The sequence below is a fragment of the Brachyhypopomus gauderio genome, chromosome 2 (genome assembly GCF_052324685.1).
Source record: "Brachyhypopomus gauderio isolate BG-103 chromosome 2, BGAUD_0.2, whole genome shotgun sequence".
NCBI lineage: Eukaryota > Metazoa > Chordata > Actinopteri > Gymnotiformes > Hypopomidae > Brachyhypopomus > Brachyhypopomus gauderio.
The window spans coordinates 30,825,022-30,843,723 of record NC_135212.1 but is presented as its reverse complement, the minus strand read 5'-3'; the positions used below and the strand labels follow the sequence as shown (position 1 = coordinate 30,843,723).

Here is an 18,702-nt window from a genome sequence, read left to right as displayed (position 1 = left end):
TGTGCACATGCACCACAGCACAGCAGCAGGGTCTGGAGTGGACTGCTGTCGAAAAACCCACGTGTTCTTCTGGAAATCACCCTTGTTTAACCATTCAGCGTGTTTGTCAGTGTCCATGACCGAGCAGACACCGTGAAGTGTAATTTATTCTCAGAATGGGTTTAATCTGTACTGAAAGTCCAGCTTCATTTTACAGCCTTTGATGAGTCACTCTGTACATGGCAGCAGGAAAGTAAAACCCTTTAACATGGGACTGGGGAATGCTGAACTCTTGTTCAGCTGGGGATCTGCTAAAAACCCACAACTCTTTGGAATGGAAGCTTGAGAAGGCAGATAGAGGTGTTGAAAGTCACTCCTTTCCTAAGCACGTCCATGGTGGTGCCCAGCTTTGGTGCCTTCAGCACTTGCTTTTCTGGCTGGCCAGTTGACTGGTGGCCCTGGTGCTGCATCACTGCCTTTGTAAAATTAAATGTTTGTTCATAGTCTGGACTACTGCCGTTCACCAGCATTAACAGGGCCTGTGATGGTAAGAGTATCTCTAGCTCATAGGTCTTTAGTTTAAAGTCCTTGTGGTAATTCACTTTTCACTTGCTGGCTCTTTTAATTAAAGTAAAAACAGAAGCAGTTTGTAACAGAGCAGCATGTGTGTGCACCGTGCAGTAATCTTTAAACAATCAGCATAACTATCTCCAAGTTTAGCTTACATTACTAACCAGAGCATCGTTAATGAGCATCTGTGATTGTTATGTCCATTTTGTGTTTCATGTAACACGTTCATCTCGGTGTCTGTTCCTGCAGACCGACCCATTATTTCACTGGGTTCTTGTCGGCCCAATAATTATGCTGTTTAACTGGCAAAACATGTTGCTCACTGCATTTCTTTATTGAATAGTGTATAAGTTAGACGTGTTATTATAGTTTATTGTAGGTTGCAAAGGCGAGCCGTGAGCGTGTGTTGGCCCGGCTTGGCTCCGCCTCCCTCATGTGACCCCGGCGGCTTGGCCCCGCCTCCCTCACGTGACCCCGGCGGGCTGACTCAGCGGAGGCGTCACGCAGGCAGCGTCAGTCCGGAGTCGCACAATTATGAAAAAGCAACCTTCCGCTGAAGCTGGAGCGGAGAACGATTACTCCAAAGACAACTGGGCATTTCTTACGAGGTTCACCGATAAGGTTGCTAATAGATGGCTAAAAGTCACGGAGCAGCTCTTCCTGAGACCGAACGGTGAAGAGAATGGTATGAATCTCGCTCTCCTGGTTTCCGTGCGGTTTCTTTTGACGCACATTTGCGTGGCGGGTCGTGCGTGGCGGGTCGCTGTCCCGAGAAGCAGGTCTCTTCATGCCTCTTCATGCCTTCTGCCAAGGCTCTTAGTGACAATAGCTTATCATGACACGAGTGGCCTGGCTGGAATGAACGGTGTATTGCTGTTATCAGCTAAATGGCACATTGGCAATGAAACGTAATTCCGTCATCATGTCCCTCGATTACAGTTGACCGTAAACTACCGTTAGTTGGAGGGGTTGGCGAGTTCCGGAGGGTATTCCGCCAGCCCCGTCAGCCCGTGCCCAGTCCCCGTCTTTAAAGCTAGTTGCATTAGCCAGCGGCTGCGCGCTCGCCTGGACCAGCTGTTGGATTATCCACACATCTGGTGTCGCCACTAACCAGATGTTGGCTAGGTAAGCGTGTTGAGGAGTTATCGCATGAAGGCAGCACGAGTGTGCAGCATGCACCTTTCTCTCAGCTGCCGCTTTCCGCCAGCGTGAGATGGCGACACGAGTCGGATCAACCAGTTCCGCCGACACTCCGACCCTGTAGCTAGCAGATAGGGTATTAGCGAGCTAGCTGGCGATGTCAACGCCGTCTCGTTTGGACTCTTTTCTTCATCTGTTTTGTGTTTTGTAAATGTGGGGTTGTGCTGTAGTCAGGTGAAGTAAAGCTGTCCGGCTGCCACTTCTCTCGGCTCCCCACATTTCTGCCGTGGCGCGCGTAGCTGCGTGTGGCGCGTGCTGTATTCAACGTGTGTGTATTTATCACGACTGTGGTGAGTGAACTTGTGACATTACAGTACCACAATCCACAGCCCCTACCATCTTTAGGAAAGATGATTTCCCCCTAGCACCAGGGGCGCAGATGGCACTGGGGACGGGGGGGACATGTCCCCTCCAGATTTATATAGACCCCATCCGAAATCTAGCATCTACAAGCATAAACGTATATATTGTACAGCTTGGTCCCCCTCACTTCAGAATTTCCATCTGCGCCGATGCCTAGCACACTGTCAAATGGAACTAGAGGCTTAGCGCGTCGGTTCAGCAGCGCGTCGGTCAAACTGCTCCCTCGCGCGACGGTGCACGAGCGTCACAGACCGTGGGTGAATCATTTGGTCATTTTGGTCCTCTGCACTTAAATGACATGCATGAATAGTTTTTTTCTTTCTGTAATTATGCAATTATAATACGTTACAATATGAATTTATTCTATGGTGAAGGTGTACTGATACTGTAAATCATTAAATCAGACTTTATCCTTACACATTTTCCACCATACTGGCTCTCTGTCTTGTATGAACTTACCTTTGAAACTGCAGCTCAGGTTGTTACTTTTGTCGTGTTCTACACCTGTGAGCCGTGACCTCACTGACCTATCCAGGACTATATTTCGATATAAACACTGTCCTTTATTTCCTAATTGATCTGTTAGCAGAACATTTAGTCAAACATGAACCTTAAATATTTATTGAACTAACCTTGAAAAAAGCTGAAGTGAATATCTGGGGATTTCTTGACACATAGGCAAACAGCTGACAGAGCTGACTGACCTCAAGGTCGATACACCTGTGAAGTGTGCTAGTAGAGAAGAAGCTTACCTGAATTACAAAGTGAACAGTGCTTACCTGCAAAGTGTTATTTTCCTGTTCTTGTAGGCCTTCAACTGTGAAATGTGATTTAAGCTGACTTTGTGTGTGTGTGTGTGTGCGCGTGCGCGCATGCTCAGGAATTCACTGCTTTGTGAAGATTTGTGTCTCTTGTGGTTGTTTGCTCACAGATGCTGCGTTAGTTCACCCTGAAGCACATCGGTGGCTACCACGAAGTAGCTGTAGTGGTCGGCCACATGCAGTAGCTGTAGTGGTCGGCCACATGCAGTAGCTGTAGTGGTCGGCCACATGCAGTAGCTGTAGTGGTCGGCCACACGCAGTAGCTGTAGTGGTCGGCCACACGCAGTAGCTGTAGTGGTCGGCCACACGCAGTAGCTGTAGTGCAGTGTCAAGTTTGTCACTAAAGTTTACCTGAGCCAGTGTGATAAGCCAGCATCTTCTTACTAAAACTAATATTTCAGATCGATTTCATTGATCTTACACAAATGACAGCCTTTTTCTTGGGTGATTTAATCTGAAACTTAGGGGGTTTCTCAGGTTTATCATAGTTTTCCTTCAAAAAGTTCAAATACTGATGAATAGTAAAAACTAAAAAGTGTACTAGAGTTTAGACCTTTCTCAAGATTTGTATTAACGTTGACAAGTACAAATATATGCTAGGCAAATTTTTTCTGTTTTGAATATAGGCATTTATTGCACGCTTTAGAAAGAATACTATATAAGAATACAGTTTCTGGCCAGGAACTGTTGGCTTGCAGCAAAAATTGACCTGATGTGTATTCTTGCATTTGCCCTGAATGTTACTGCTGCATTGCTGCATGACATTCATGCTGGTTGTAAAGATTACATTAACATAGGGGCGTATAGCACGCGACATGCAGCGTCTGCTGTAGAGCTGCATATTCATGGCTAACTGCCTCCAAAAAGTAGCTTTAATTATTTGTTAAACATTTAACTTAATAATTTTACATTTAATACACAATGTCTGGTCAGTTTTGTTTTCATGCGTTTGAAGTACGGACTGCTACCAGCGTGGTACTTTCAGATTCCACCAGTCAACTTGGACCAAACAGCCTGTTTCCATGGAATCATGCAGCACATTCCCAAGAGCCAATCATCAATATAGTTGTATAATTTTTTTATTGTATGTTTTAAGCCCATTTATTGAGCTCCATTTTACAGACGTCATTGACTTCTTAACTTGTATGTGCACAGTGCAACAGTTTCTTGGATTTAATGATTTGACATATTCACACTACAAACACCAATCTATGATAAATGACCGTCAGCCCCAAATTAGTGCCTTGATCAGTAACAATCAATATTGGTATCAACTCTAGCGTTGGCTGACCCCTGTTCAAAGTGAATATGAACATTACATGTATTTTTTGCGTGATTCAAGGTCTAAAATGTCACCATGCTCTGAATGACAATATATTTGCATTATAGGATGAATATATGTCAGTTCTTTATTTAAAGTGTATTCATTTAAAGTGTTAATTTTATGATACTGGTAATTTTGCAGTGGTCTTTTTTCTCTGGAGGGGTGTGTGTGTGTGTGTGTGTGTGTGTGTGTGTGTGTGTGTGTGTGTGTGTGTGTGTGTGTGTGTGTGTGTGTGTGTGTGTGTGTGTGTGTGTGTGTGTGTGTGTGTGTGTGTGTGTGTGTGTGTGTGTGTGTGTGTTTGAGAGAGAGAGAGAGAGAGAGAGAGAGAGAGAGAGAGCGAGCCAGTAACTGGATTGTGATTTGGAGAGAGTTCACAAGCTGAAGTTCTAGAAGTATAGTAACGACATTGTAATTAGGTTCTAAAACAGTAGGGGTTCTGGTTACTCCATGAGAAAATGTGGATTAAGCATTGAATGTGGATTAGGGGTGCACGATATGGACTAGAATTGCGATGTGCGATAACATTGTTGGATATCCCGATATCGATGTGAACCACGATAAATTAAGATTAAAATACAGAAATGTAGTGTCTCTCTGAACAGCAGCACGTTAATTTGTTTTGTTTTTTACTGTGTAATGAATCCAGAATAATTCCAAATATTTTGCAGGTTTATTCAACAATAGATTCAATCTAGGTTTATACTTTCACGAGTGAGCGACTCCGAACACATCGTTAACCTCCGCGAACGGCGGAAGCGTTTATTCTTGCCGTGTCACATTCTTTGCAGTGTTGTCCGAAACGATATGTAGGCCTAGTAGTATAAAAAAAACACCCCTCAAATACAGGGGAATGAACTTTTACCTGACCAATTTTAATGTTGCTTTGTGTTTCAGGTTTGAAAAGTGCTGGAATTTAGGCTAAAGTATTTGAAAAGGCTTGAAATTGTAACTACTTCGTTTCACAACAAATATCTGTCTGACTGAACAATTCTCTTGTATTACGTTAACAAATACGAGCCTCTTGTAATTCCAGGACGAAACATGAGAGAACGTGAAGACGTTAAGATTGGGCGTTTTGAAAATAAATATCCATTAAATAATGTGATAAAAAAGCGAATTATTTCGAATCATTTAGAGTATATGTATAAATATTTAATTCAATAACGTGCTGGGAATTATTGAAATGGACCTTGAAAGTGACGTACAAGTGCTTGAATTCTACCTTGTATAGGTGTATGAACCCTGCAAACATGACTGTTCTCATTGCGCCGAGACGCGGCGCGCGCGAACTTTAAATAAATAATAACATTAAATAATGTGATAAAAAAGCGAATTATTTCGAATCATTTAGAGTATATGTATAAATATTTTATTCAATAACGTGCTGGGAATTATTGAAATGGACCTTGAAAGTGACGTACAAGTGCTTGAATTCCACCTTGTATAGGTGTATGAACCCTGCAAACATGACTGTTCTCATTGCGCCGAGACGCGGCGCGCGCGAACTTACAAAATTCGAGAGGTGCACGACCTCGTGAATCGACAGCGCGCGAGGCAATTGCACACGGGCGAACCCACCGCGATTACGTTATTTTCGTCTCCCGGACCCTCGCGCCGCATCAAGTGTAAACCAGGCTTAAACCAAATCGCGTGTCTGATGAGCGTGTTCACCTCACTCCAGGGTTGCCAGGTCCTACAAAAGTTTTCCGCACAAAATCTGCGAGTGTAAGTTGTCGGCGGAGGGGGGGGGTGTTGCGAGTGTGAACTGGAGACAAATTAAGTATTATATCGCGATCGATTCTTAGTGTTGACTTGTAACTTCCGCAGTAGCCCAACTCAAAAGTAGCCCAAAAACCGCACCCCGCGGCCCCAGAATTTTTACCCGCGGCTGGATTTTCAAACAAGCCCAATTTGGCGTGAAAACCGCGAACCTGGCAACTCTGCCTCACTCTGCCTCTTGCCTACTTACGTCACGTGATCATAGTCTGCAGCGCGAATAGCTCCCTCTATTGCTGGACGAGGATAACGCAATTTGAGTTTGCTGTTATTCAAGGAGTTATCGTGGCTCTTTCGATGTGTTTATCGTGAAACTTCACATCGCGATAACGATAAAAATACGATTAATCGTGCAGCCCTAATGTGGATACTCTATAAGAAAAGCTTCTTCTATAGAAGTGTGTGTTATGTTACTCTATGAGAAAAGGTTCAAACGCAGAGTGCTCAGATTATTCTGTGAGCTGTCTGGTCAGTTATTCTGTGAGGATAGGTTGTAATGTAATGCAAATTCTGTTTTACTGTGTAAGTTCTGTTCTTTTCCTGAGTTCTGGGGGCATGGGGGGATTTTTTAGAGTGTCACATGTCTCAGCTTATTCTAATGGCTGTCTTGTATGGGGGAGGGGAAGAGCAATGTAGAAAGAGTGTGATGGAGAAAAGGAGTAAATAATGGATGGAGGACCACTCAATTTTACTATGTGATTTCCAAATTGTGTTCCAGAGACACTGGGAATAGTTCAGAACTCTCTGTAGGGAGTATAGAGGGCTAAACCTGTCCATGCCATGAAATGTGTGTTTTGTAACACACTCCCCAGCATCTGAGGTTTTTCCTGCAATTCAGAGAATGCTGCACAGGGGTCTGGAGTCCAGAGAGAAGCGATGTGTTTTGACAGTAATGTAATACCATGTTGTATTAAGTTGCTCTCCTGACAGGCTCAGATCAAACAGAGTGGGTTCTCCTTCACTGTCCAATCTCTCCTGATTCCAGCTCTTGTGTGTCTCCCAAGACATTTCACACTTGGGGAAAATACAGGTTATGTTATGCCATGATGTCCACTACAGAAGAGGGACTCTGAAATAGCAGCCCTGCAGCAATGGTGCATAATTATGACCTGTTCTGTTTGTAGAGCTCCAGGTCTAACCACAGCTGTTCACCTGATTGAGGCTGGGCACTGTAGATTGAGCTCCTGGCCTCTTCAGAAGACAAGAGAACCTGCATAATATCACAAAATAATCATCCATCCTGTCTCTGCATCCAAGAGGAGAGTGATTCCTCCTGGTTTGTTACCATTAAAAATTAATGGTATAATTTTAATGTTTTTGTGATGCAGATCACCATGCACACACAAAGCACAAGAGCAAGCACACAGAAGAACCCAGTGGCTGACTGTCATTATTAGACATGACTGGGGTACTTTTATGTAGGCTAATAGTTAGATTCCATTAACATTTTTCTGTTACAGCAAACAGAATGTTTGGGGCAGTCATGGCCTGGTGGGTAGGGAACTGGTCTTGTGATCCGAGGGTCGTGGGTTCGATTCTCAGTCCTGAGGCCATGACTGAGGTGCCCCTGAGCAAGGCCCTTAACCCTCAATTGCTCACTTGTATAAAAAATGAGATAAAGTGTAAGTCGCTCTGGATAAGGGCGTCTGCCAAATGCCATAAATGTAAATGTAAATGTACATGCATTTATATCTGTTGGACTGAAGCAAATAAACTCTCCCGGAACACATTTTGATGTACGGAAAAGAAAGAAAAGCTTGAGTATCTGGGTTGATTTCTGTCAGTTCATCTGAAATGCATCCAAAGAGGTGTCTGTGTGCCTCTCTGCTGTTGAAAACAACCACTCTCTCTTCCAACTGCCCCCCTCGCCTTCTGGGCAGTTTTGTGTCTGACCCTACAGCTCCAGTTGTGTAGGAGATCATTTACAGACAGTTCTGGCTGCTATATTTAAGTATGTTTAAACCTAGTTTACAGATGTTGTGCAATGCATTCAGAGCAAACAGCTCATCCACTGTGATATTTTCACTTTATTCATCCAGGGCTTATATGACACAACTTGTATTTGACAAAATGAATACCTCAAGTACACATAAAATATTAGTGTAAGAAATAAAATGTAGAAAATGTTTTGATAGAACCTTGTAATGAAATAATTGTGGTGGTGTAAGTACTATTACACTGTTACTAATGCTATAACAGTGGCATGTATTGTGGGGCAAATAGTTAATCACAGTTATTTGTTAGACAGTCATTATCTACAATGTGGACATTATTTGTAGATACGGTGTCAAAGCATGTGAGTTAATATAGAATTTATATTAAAAAAATATTAATGGACATAATTATGTACATTACGGTCATTATGTACAGAGGTGAATTCATTTGATTTATGTGATATCCAGTGTGGTGTTGATCTCAGTTTCATGGTGATCAGAACAGCTTCAAATTTTTGCAGTGATGAAGCAGGATCTTGTGGCACACCAAGTACACTGAGTTAGTGCAGCTCACACTGAGGAGGGCTTTACAGACAAAATCACCAAGGACACTGAGTTAGTGCAGCTCACACTGAGGAGGGCTTTACAGACAAAATCACCAAGGACACTGAGCTAGTGCAGCTCACACTGAGGAGGGCTTTACAGACAAAATCACCAAGGACACTGAGTTAGTGCAGCTCACACTGAGGAGGGCTTTACAGACAAAATCACCAAGGACACTGAGCTAGTGCAGCTCACACTGAGGAGGGCTTTACAGACAAAATCACCAAGGACACTGAGCTAGTGCAGCTCACACTGAGGAGGGCTTTACAGACAAAATCACCAACGACACGGAGGTAGTGCAGCTCACACTGAGGAGGGCTTTACAGACAAAATTTGCCAGAGTTGCACAATGACTCTTCCTCCTCAGGTGTTCATTAGCAGGCATCCGGACACAGACAGCCCACCACTTTAATTTAGTATAATTAATTGTAATTGTAATTAACACTAATTGTTTTAGTGCACCTACACATCTAGACTACCTCTACACTGCTTTTTTGTGCACATGTACATCCAGGCTGTACATCTTGGTGCACACACACACAAGCTGTTCCAAGTTATTCAGTTAAGATTCAGTCAGCCAATAATTGCATTAATAAATGTGATTAAATTTTTATTTTAACCAGTCACTTTTCTGTTTGACTCTGTGTTAATATACTGTATTCTGGCTACTGAATAAAGACCAAAGCAAAGGCAACGATGGCGATTAATCTAATCTAATTGTGTACTTAAATGTTGGATTTGAGGCTGTTTAATAAAATAGATAGAGCTGAATTTGGGAACATGATAAAATCTCAGAAGCCGCAACAGTTTTCAGAAAAACTAATGACATATTTCACAGAACAATACCAGAAACACAGTATTGGGGGAGATTATAGATATCATTATAATAGTTTATAGGTGTAGAATAAGAAGTTTATACTTAAGAAACTTTATATCTTGTGAATGTCCCAGATCTCTTCTTCCTTCTTGATCTCTGGTCTGAGGTAAAATGGATGAAGAATGAATGTCAGTTGTCAGCAATGTTAATTTTGATTGCTAGTTTGTATTTACTCTTTTGACAACAATTAATAAGTTTACTTCTGCCTCAACTGACCAAGTGAGGAAAAAGCTTTTTGACCATCTCAGATTTACTTCATATTCTTATGCAGTAGATGGTCAAGTATGTTGGTGTTTGATATGTTGGGGTTTTAAAAAGGGGCCCTTTACAGAAGCAAATGCGAAATGATGATTTTGGAAATGTTGACAAATTTCAAGTATTTATTCTCTGGTTTAAAGTCCATTTAACGAACTAAACGGACAAAGCTGGGGAAACTTTTATTCACCAGATTTGGCCATCAGTGTTGCTGCTGAATTGTTAAAGTTAAAATAGTTAAAATCTAAAGATTTTAGATTCACGAGCTAGCAAAAATGAAGCAAAATCTCATCCCATTCATTCTATGTTGCTCTTGTGAGTGATATCACATATTAATTCATTCCATGAGAAAAAACGTTTCACATCATGAATGCATCAGATATGCAGTTTGTATGTTATATAGCCTACACAGCACGTATCTGATTCCTAGTGTTGGTCCTAGGCTGATACCAACAAACATGTAGAAAGATCTAGTCTGAAACATCACCAAATCTGAGCGTTTCAGCATGGTACATGGTACATGGCTTTCACACATTTTTAAAGAAAAAGAAAACCGTATTCAGTATCATTCAAGTTCATGGTTTCAGTATTGGTATTAGTATAATATCTCTGATAATGAACCAAGCTATATTTATTAGTTTCCATTACACAAAGGATGGAAATGTAAAGTGAACACACATTCCATGCTCACGGAGCTGTTTCCCAGTAAGATTAGTTTCCTGTCAATAAAATGATAAACATATCTTGCAGTAAAGAAAAATAATCTGCAAACAGGACATTATGTCCAACCTGATGATCAGAAAGCTTACTGTTTAGCATTTGGTACATCTGTTATATGATCATCATTGCTGCATCCTAACCATTCTACAAAAAGTTACCAAAGATAAATCCATTTTTCATTTTTTGTTGTTGTATATAGCAAGGAAGACAACCACACAATGTGTGCTTTCATAACACAGCTACCAAAAAGTGACTAAGAAATATCACTGGACCAGGTGATGTATTAATTGGCCAAAAAGGAGAGAGGCCTTTGTTGGTTTCACGTGGATTGGCCACATGCTTGTATGCGTGTCAAGTTTTTACCTGTGCTTCAATAAAACAGCAAGCATGTTTACCAGAGAAGGACTTTTGTGAGTTGGCTTGAGAACATAAATATGTAGCATAAAGAGCATAAAGTGTAGAGAGGTGCATAAAGTTAAATAGGTGCATATGCGTTCCCACTTTTCCCAGTCTGTCTTACTGGTTCAGTTCATTTATCAGAGGAAACAATAGATGGGTCAGTAATGTGCTGTTTTAAGGTGATACAGCTTATAAAACTCAAAAGTGTTTGGTAATGGTTAGACTTGAAGTTGTAGTTTGCTGGGCATGCTTACGTCAGGACAGGGTTTAAATTAAGGTTGGATTTAGTTTTAGGGTTAGAGAGGTTTAGTTAAAATTTAGATAAGTGATTGATGCTCCCTAGTGATTGTGTGTGTGTGTGTGTGTGTTGCAACACAAAGCAGCAAAATGATAATCTGTGAGATTCTGTGACTGAGTGTGTGATGGTCTAAGATTGCAAAAGGCGTTTTGTTTGTGTGGTAGAGAGCAGTGGGGAAGATCTCTGCTGCTGACCAATACCAGAGATTCTCCACTTTCTGCATGTCTGTGTACATGGTTACAAGAGAAAGGGCGTGATGTATGACTCTCTCTCACACTGTCTCTCTCAGTTTGTAGCATTTCTCTTGAGCTAAGCTTCCTATCGTGCTCTTACTCATTAACTGTGTAGACGAGAGAGAGGAAGAGAGGGAGGGAGTCACACAGTGATCATTCATCTTTTAACAGATGCACATCCTCCAGATCTCGCACAATATTTGTAATCAGAAAAGCGAGTCAAAGAACAGGAAATCTCCAGATACATAATGTACAAGCTCCACATCATCCTAGGAGTTGTCTTCTACCCAGCAGCATGGGAATGATTTCACTTGGTTCTGGAAAGTGAGATTTTTGGCGACAGTGGACAAACTCAGTCATGTTCCTGTACTCTCTGCTGCCACAGAGAGATGAAGAGGAAGGAGACGAGTTCAAGCTGGAGGTAGACTGACTTTAACATGGCTGCATATTAAAGTAGACTTTTTTTTTTTTTTTTTTTACCTCCAGAGTTCTTGTTGATGACGGAGCAAGCTTAACAGGGTATCTATTAATTATCAAGTCAAGTATATTAACAGAATTTTTATATTTAATAGAACTAGAAACTGGTGAGCCAGTTGAGTTCATGTGTGACCTTTAGGAGTAACTCTCTGGACGCTTGTGACTTTGCTATTTGACTGAGAAGTATTTGATTTGAAGTCTCTGAAAGAAATGCCCTGGTGCAGGCTGGCTTGTTTCACAGAGTGTTTTGTGTTTCTGTGAAGGAAGCCATTACTGCAATCTGTATTTCCTTCCCTGTCTACCCATGCAGTTAGGGATGCTTGGGTCTGGTTTGTGTGGAGGGCTTTTCTTTGGTTCAGTTGATTAGGAATTTTCAGGGGCTTTTTGGTTTGAAGGATTTTTTTTTTCTTTCCTTCCATTTTTTTTGACAAACTGTTGTTGAGGCCCTGGTGGTCCTGTGAAAGTGGACAGGTATCAGGAGCTAAAATTTAATTAAAAATTCTTTGGTGTTAAATCCCTCCTGGTGCAGTACCTCCAGTTGGAGATATTCAGGCTTAATTTGAGCCTTTACACAACTACAATGAACCAGCTCCTCAAACACAAAGGAATTTCCTTGATTACATGAATTTGCGTAATTATGGTGGCACTGTTCCTGCGGGACCTTTATTTCAGTGCTGGAATAGGGGGCCACACGGGAGAAGGGTGAGCAGAGCGAGAGAGAGAAGGAGGTAGACGATGGCATTGTTGATTGACCCAACTCTACTGCACACTTTCCACACACCTGCTTTAAGGCACAGCCAGTCAGTCTGTGAGTGTGTATGCGTGTACATCTACATTGTAGCTCGAGTTCCTGCATTTTTGCCTGTCAGCTATGTTACGTGTTCCCGTGGTATGCAGCGCTGCATTTCTCCACTGCTAAGGGGAAGGGTGGGAATGTTTGCCCTGGGGAGATGCTTCCACACTGCAGATTTCAGCTCCTTCACCTGCATGCACGCGTGCACCTTATCAGGGTTATGTGTGGCCTACACATCCTGGCCTACAGGGAAGGACACTTAAACACTGGTGGAGCCAAAGGGGTGGCAGGGGTGGCCATGGTAGGACATGGTAATTTTAAGAGAAAATATTTATTTCCTTTCGTTCATCATTTGTATATGGACTCCTCTGATAAAGCCTTGCTCATTTTTGGTCACCCCTTGAAAAAAAAGTCTAGCTCTGCCACTGCACTTAAAGGAGCACAGTCAGTGGCACAAGCTCCAACACGTTGTAACATGAGATCCCTATGCTACTGTTGTCTTTCTTGTTGTTGATTTCCTTCTCTCTCTCTCTCTCTCTCCTCTGCAGTCCCAGAAATCCTGGATAGAAAACACTTTCACCAAGAGGGAATGTGTCTACATACTGCCAGTGTCAAAAGATCCTCACAGGTACTGACAAGCTTGCATGCACCAGACCACGCCCCCAACCAGGCACCAGACCACAACCCCCCCCCCCCCCCCCCAACCACGCACTAGACCACGCCCCCCAACCAGTCACCAGAACACGCCCCCAAGCAGGCATCATAACACGTCCCCAACCAGGCCAGTCTCTTTGGGCAAGTGTGAGGTGTGTCTGAGGGGTTCTTGGCTAGGCTCAGGTTTCCTGTGTATTGAGGACTTTGCTCTCCTGTGTTTTGTATTATCCAGAGCTGTGAGCTCTCTGCTCAAAATGAGGGTGGGAGAAAAGTATAGGGGGTGGGTACAGGAGCAGATTTACACCAACATTCCTGTGTTGAGGTGTCCACACATGCAAAAGAATGTGTCTATCACCTTGATCTCATGATTTTTTCACAAGGACCAATGTCTAAAATCCCATTATCCTTACTGGCGAATGCCAGTGTAAGTTGTTTCTCTGAGCTACCTGACTGTATCCTAGTTACACACACACACACACACACACACACACACACACACGGACACACACACGGACACAAAGGGGGAATCTGGATAAGGTTGAGTTCAGATAAGTTTGTATTTTAACAACAGTACTTCCTGAGACTAATCTTTGTCTAACCCTAGTTTATTGCAGAATCACTGGAAGCATTTTTAATGTAGCTTCTCCTCAGTGGAGCTGAAGGCAGAAGTTACTGTTTGATTGGTGGAAAGAGAAACATTTTCCCAGTTGTTGTGTAACTACTGGCTTCCGCTGAACTTGTCCGTTCCCAGGCCCTGAGAGGGATGGGCTTTCTGAGCTTCACTTCTTTTTAGACTGCTGGAAAAAAAACTGCAGTCTGCAGGCTTAGCCCTGCGGATGAGGCCCCGCACCTTGGAGGGTGCTCACTGCACATGGACTTTGAAAGCAGCTCACATTTACCCCCACGTAATGGCAGACGCAGCACCGTTTTACCTGAAGTCATAACAAGTGATTATGGTTTAACAGTGTCATGGTCCTGGACTGTTGTAGTTCTGACTCCAGAGCTTGATTATTGCTGCAGACTCCGATCATTTTGCCTAGTTGTTAGTAGGGTTGCAACGGTATGAGATTTTCACGGTATGATAACCGTCTCAGAAAATACCGCGGTATCACGGTTATCACGGTATCACAGTTAGTTTGTATATTATTAAAAGATACACCGACCCTTAAAGAAATTACAAGTTATTTTTGTTCAATTAACTATTTATTGTAGAAACCTGGAACTATTGTATACAAAATGTGTCCTTTAAAAAAATAAGCTGTACACATGTTTATATAAATACTGCAAAATTAGAGAAACCTAAATCATGGATTTCAGTACAATTATTTAAGTTTAAATTATTTAATATCTGATAAACTCAGCCTGGGTCAGTGTCTGATCAACAACTGTTGTAAACGTCCGTTGTACTGCCAAGTTGGAATATAACCAGATACTGCAGGAAGAGAGGATTTATTTCTGACATCATCACAATAGAGATTTCTATTTTAAGGTTTTCACACCGAGTCTGGTTTTAACATATCAAAAACAGGTACGTTAGAATTTGAACGCATGTAAATTAATAGCGTCTTTCACATCCAGTGAAAGCAATGACCATAAAAAGCTAGGTTTATACTTTCACTAGTGACCGTAGCACGCGACTCCGCACAGTTCTTTTGTCTTACGTTAACAAATACGAGCCTCTTTTAATTCCAGGACAAAACATGAGAGAACGTGAAGACGTTAAGATTGGGCGTTTTGGAAATAAACAACCATTAAATAATGTGATGAAAAAGCGAATTATTTCGAGTATATGTATAAATATTTAACTTAATTAAGTTTAAGGTGCTGGGAAATATTGAAACGGACCTTTAAAGTGACGTACAAGTGTTTTAATTCCACCTTTTAAACGTGTATGAATCCTGCAAACGTGACTTTGTTCATTGCGCTGAGGCGCAGCGCGCAAAGTTACAAAATTCGAGAGGTGTACGACCTCGCGAATCGACAGCGCGCGAGACCCTCGCGCACGGGCGGAGCCACCGCGATTACGTCATTTTCGCCACTGATTTTAGTTTAGCTTTTTTTTTTTGTAAAAAAATGTGTTAAGTCTGATGCACTTTCTGCCATTCTCACTGCTGTGTGCTGAGTAGCTGAACCGGAGCGGAGTTGCGCATGCGCGGGTCAGTTTCTCCGCTGGCTTGCTTTTTACCGGTAATAAGCAAACGCACACGGTATGATAACCGTGCATTTTAATACCGTGGTATACCGTGAAACCGGTTACCGCTGCAACCCTAGTTGTTAGATTTCAGAATCATGTGTTTTATGGAATGACAGATGGGCAGAAGTAAATAAAGTACCTTAGCATGAGCTTTCTGGTCCAGTGAGAGGAGATCCTGCTTATTTCTTGCTGCCTATAGCAAGATTCTGACATAGAGCTGTTAGGAGAAACTGCTGGTGCCTGTCCCTTCTTTGTCTTATGTGTCTTCTGTCCCTTTTGTGTCTTCTGTCCCTTCTGTGTCTTCTGTGGGTGTAGTGGTGCGTTCAGCAGGTCTGGGTAACGTTATGCTGAAGATCATTTACAGACGGTCCTTAACTACTTGGTCTTTCTCGGTTTAGACCTCGTTTATAATTGTTACAAATTACAAATCCAGAAATATTGATATGTTGAAGGACAATACATCGTGTTTCCATCACCTGCATTTCTAAACAGAACTAAAACAAATCCAAATGTTTCCATCCCAAGTCTTTGACCACTATCTGACAGGCCTACCTTACAACTAGTTATTTCAAATGAAGAAACTGCGTTTCTCCTCCATAATATCTGAGTGAGCCCCAGTGTGAAAGTCATTCTAGCAGACTTTCCTAGACATTACTCCTACTCCTTTCAGACCCTACTCCTACAATGCTTATAGGCTGTGTCTATTATCAATAACTCTCTTTCACAGTGGGTTAGCGTTTTCATTGTTACTCTTTCATACTACAGTCATATTAGCAGCAATAATGAAAAAGCAACCATTATTTCGTCATTCCTATGACTGTTAATAGTGAACTAAAAGTCTAAATGTCCACACAGTCGTGTCCACATGTCTGTCTAGAGGTGACTGCTGAGCTGTGGTCTGTTTCTCTCCAGATGCCTTCCAGGGTGCCAGATATGCCAGCAGCTCGTACGGTGAGCACCCATCTTTACCTTTCTGTCTCACTTCTTCAGTCATGACGATTGTGTATTGTTGTGTGTGTGTGTGTGTGTGTGTGTGTGTGTGTGTGTGTGTGTGTGTGTGTGTGTGTGTGTGTGTGTGTGTGTGTGTGTGTGTGTGTGTACTGTGTGTATAAACTGTGGTGTTCAGTGAGAGCCTCCATAATGGGGAGATGATGTGTTCACATGCTTGAGGCCACAAAGGTCAAGGGCAGACGTGTCTGCAGTGAGAACTGCATCACTGTCTACAGCTGTACTAAAACACTGATTTGGTGTGTGTGACCACAGTGTGTTTACTGTAGTGTAAAAATAGTCAGGTTGGTTATGACATACAGTCGTATTTGGAATGTATATTTTGTGTGATATCCTGACGTCCTGTGTGTGTGTGTCTCGTCCTGCCTGTGTGCAGGTGCTGCTGCGGCCGGCTGGTCCGGCAGCATGTTGGGTTCACAGCGAGCCTGGCAATGAAGTATTCGGATGTGAAGCTGGCTGAGGGGGCGGAGCTAAGGGCGGAGCAAGAGGAGTGGAGTGTAGAAAAGCACACGGAGCAGAGCCCCACTGATGCCTATGGAGTGATCAACTTCCAGGGAGGGTCGCACTCCTACAGAGCCAAGGTGTCCACACGCACACACGCACGCACACACACTCTCATAATTAAATCACAGTTTCAGATGAGAAATGGCCCTCGCTGGCAAATATATTGACTATGTGTGTCTGTGTGTGTGCACACGTGTGTGCAGTATGTGCGGCTCTCCCATGATTCCCGTCCAGAGGCTATTCTCAGGCTTATGCTAAGAGAGTGGCACATGGAGCTTCCTAAGATTTTAATATCTGTACACGGGGGCATCCAGAACTTTGACCTGCACCCACGGATCAAACAGGTTGTGGGGAAGGGCCTCATTAAGGCTGCCGTGACAACCGGGGCCTGGATCCTCACTGGGGGAGTCAATACAGGCAAGATATACACATACACACACTGTCATGCACCTTAGCATACCATGTATACCTCATATGTGTGTGTGGGGGGGTGCAGTACATATTTGTGCATATATGCATTCCATGTTACTTGATATGTACTATATACACAGTCAGTTATACGTTTGGACACACCTACTTTATTTAATCAATATGTTTTATAAACAGTGAAGGTATCAAAATAATGAAATAATACATGACTATACAATCCTAAACTAAAATAGATGGTTTAATAGATGACTCTAGATTGTAAAGTTCTTCAGAGCCACTCAATCATGGACAGTTTGAGATGATCTCTGGATGCGCTTTGTGTTCTTAATCAGCTTCATGAGGCAGCATTTGTGATGCCCTGAACACATTCTCATGTGTGCTGAACATTTATAAAGCCCTGAACACATTCTCATGTATGCTGCACACTTGTGAAGCCCTGAACACATTCTCATGTGTGCTGCACACTTGTGAAGCCCTGAACACATTCTCATGTGTGCTGCACACTTGTGAAGCCCTGAACACATTCTCATGTGTGCTGCACACTTGTGAAGCCTTGAACACATTCTCATGTGTGCTGCACACTTGTAGGATCAGGAGCAATTTTTTTTGAGGAGGCAATAAAAATTCATTTTAAATTTCATTATTATTTAATTTAATTCTTAATATAACATTATTATAATAAAATTATTTAATTGCATTATTTAATTATAAATATACTGTATACATTGTATTGGGGAAAAAGTCATATATAGGTCATAGACATTAACTATTTATATTTGTTTTAAAGGCAAATTTAAGTATAAATCATTAGCAAAAATGTCTTTAAGACTATAAAGAACATACTTTCAGTCAGCTGTGTCCCAACATTTCACTGGTTGTGTGTATGTGTGTGTGTGTGTGTATATATATATATATATATATATATATATATATATATATATATATATATATATATATATATATATACTATATATATATATATAATGAACACATTTCAAACTCATGAGAGCGCATTCAGAGCAGCACACAGATCGATACAGGGCAGCAGGGTGTGTGGAGTTACCATTTTTCTGCTGAGATAACACGTAATTGTATTTGTTCAAGGCATAAATTATGAGGGCAGTTATTTGCCCTCACATGCACCGACTCAACACACAGATATGTGCTCTAAATCTCAGGGTTCATGGGGCATTGCACTCTAACACCTGTCATTTCTGATCAGACCAAAACAAACATTATCGTCATTCTATAATAGTCTTGGGCTCCCCCTGGGAGGGCAGCCTATAGGAAG

The 18,702-nt window shown here is 42.1% G+C and overlaps 1 protein-coding gene across 7 annotated transcripts in view; it reads left to right on the top strand.

The window, feature by feature from the left end:
- Positions 1-1,053: 1,053 nt before the first annotated feature.
- The window catches only part of trpm7 (transient receptor potential cation channel, subfamily M, member 7), a 51,391-nt gene continuing 33,742 nt past the window's right edge, over positions 1,054-18,702 (top strand). For 3 of the 7 annotated variants that reach the window (XR_013125995.1, XR_013125999.1, XM_076993826.1), the window contains exons 1-5: positions 11,549-11,773; positions 13,171-13,250; positions 16,383-16,421; positions 16,855-17,059; positions 17,186-17,399. Coding sequence is in view for 4 of the 7 variants with exons in the window: in XM_076993826.1 (XP_076849941.1) it covers positions 11,711-11,773; positions 13,171-13,250; positions 16,383-16,421; positions 16,855-17,059; positions 17,186-17,399 (601 nt within the window). In the remaining 3 variants the exon portion in view is untranslated. Of the gene's footprint in view, positions 1,235-11,548; positions 11,774-13,170; positions 13,251-16,382; positions 16,422-16,854; positions 17,060-17,185; positions 17,400-18,702 lie in introns of those variants that run through there. The other 4 variants (XM_076993820.1, XR_013125991.1, XM_076993810.1 and 1 more) reach the window with 4 other exon arrangements.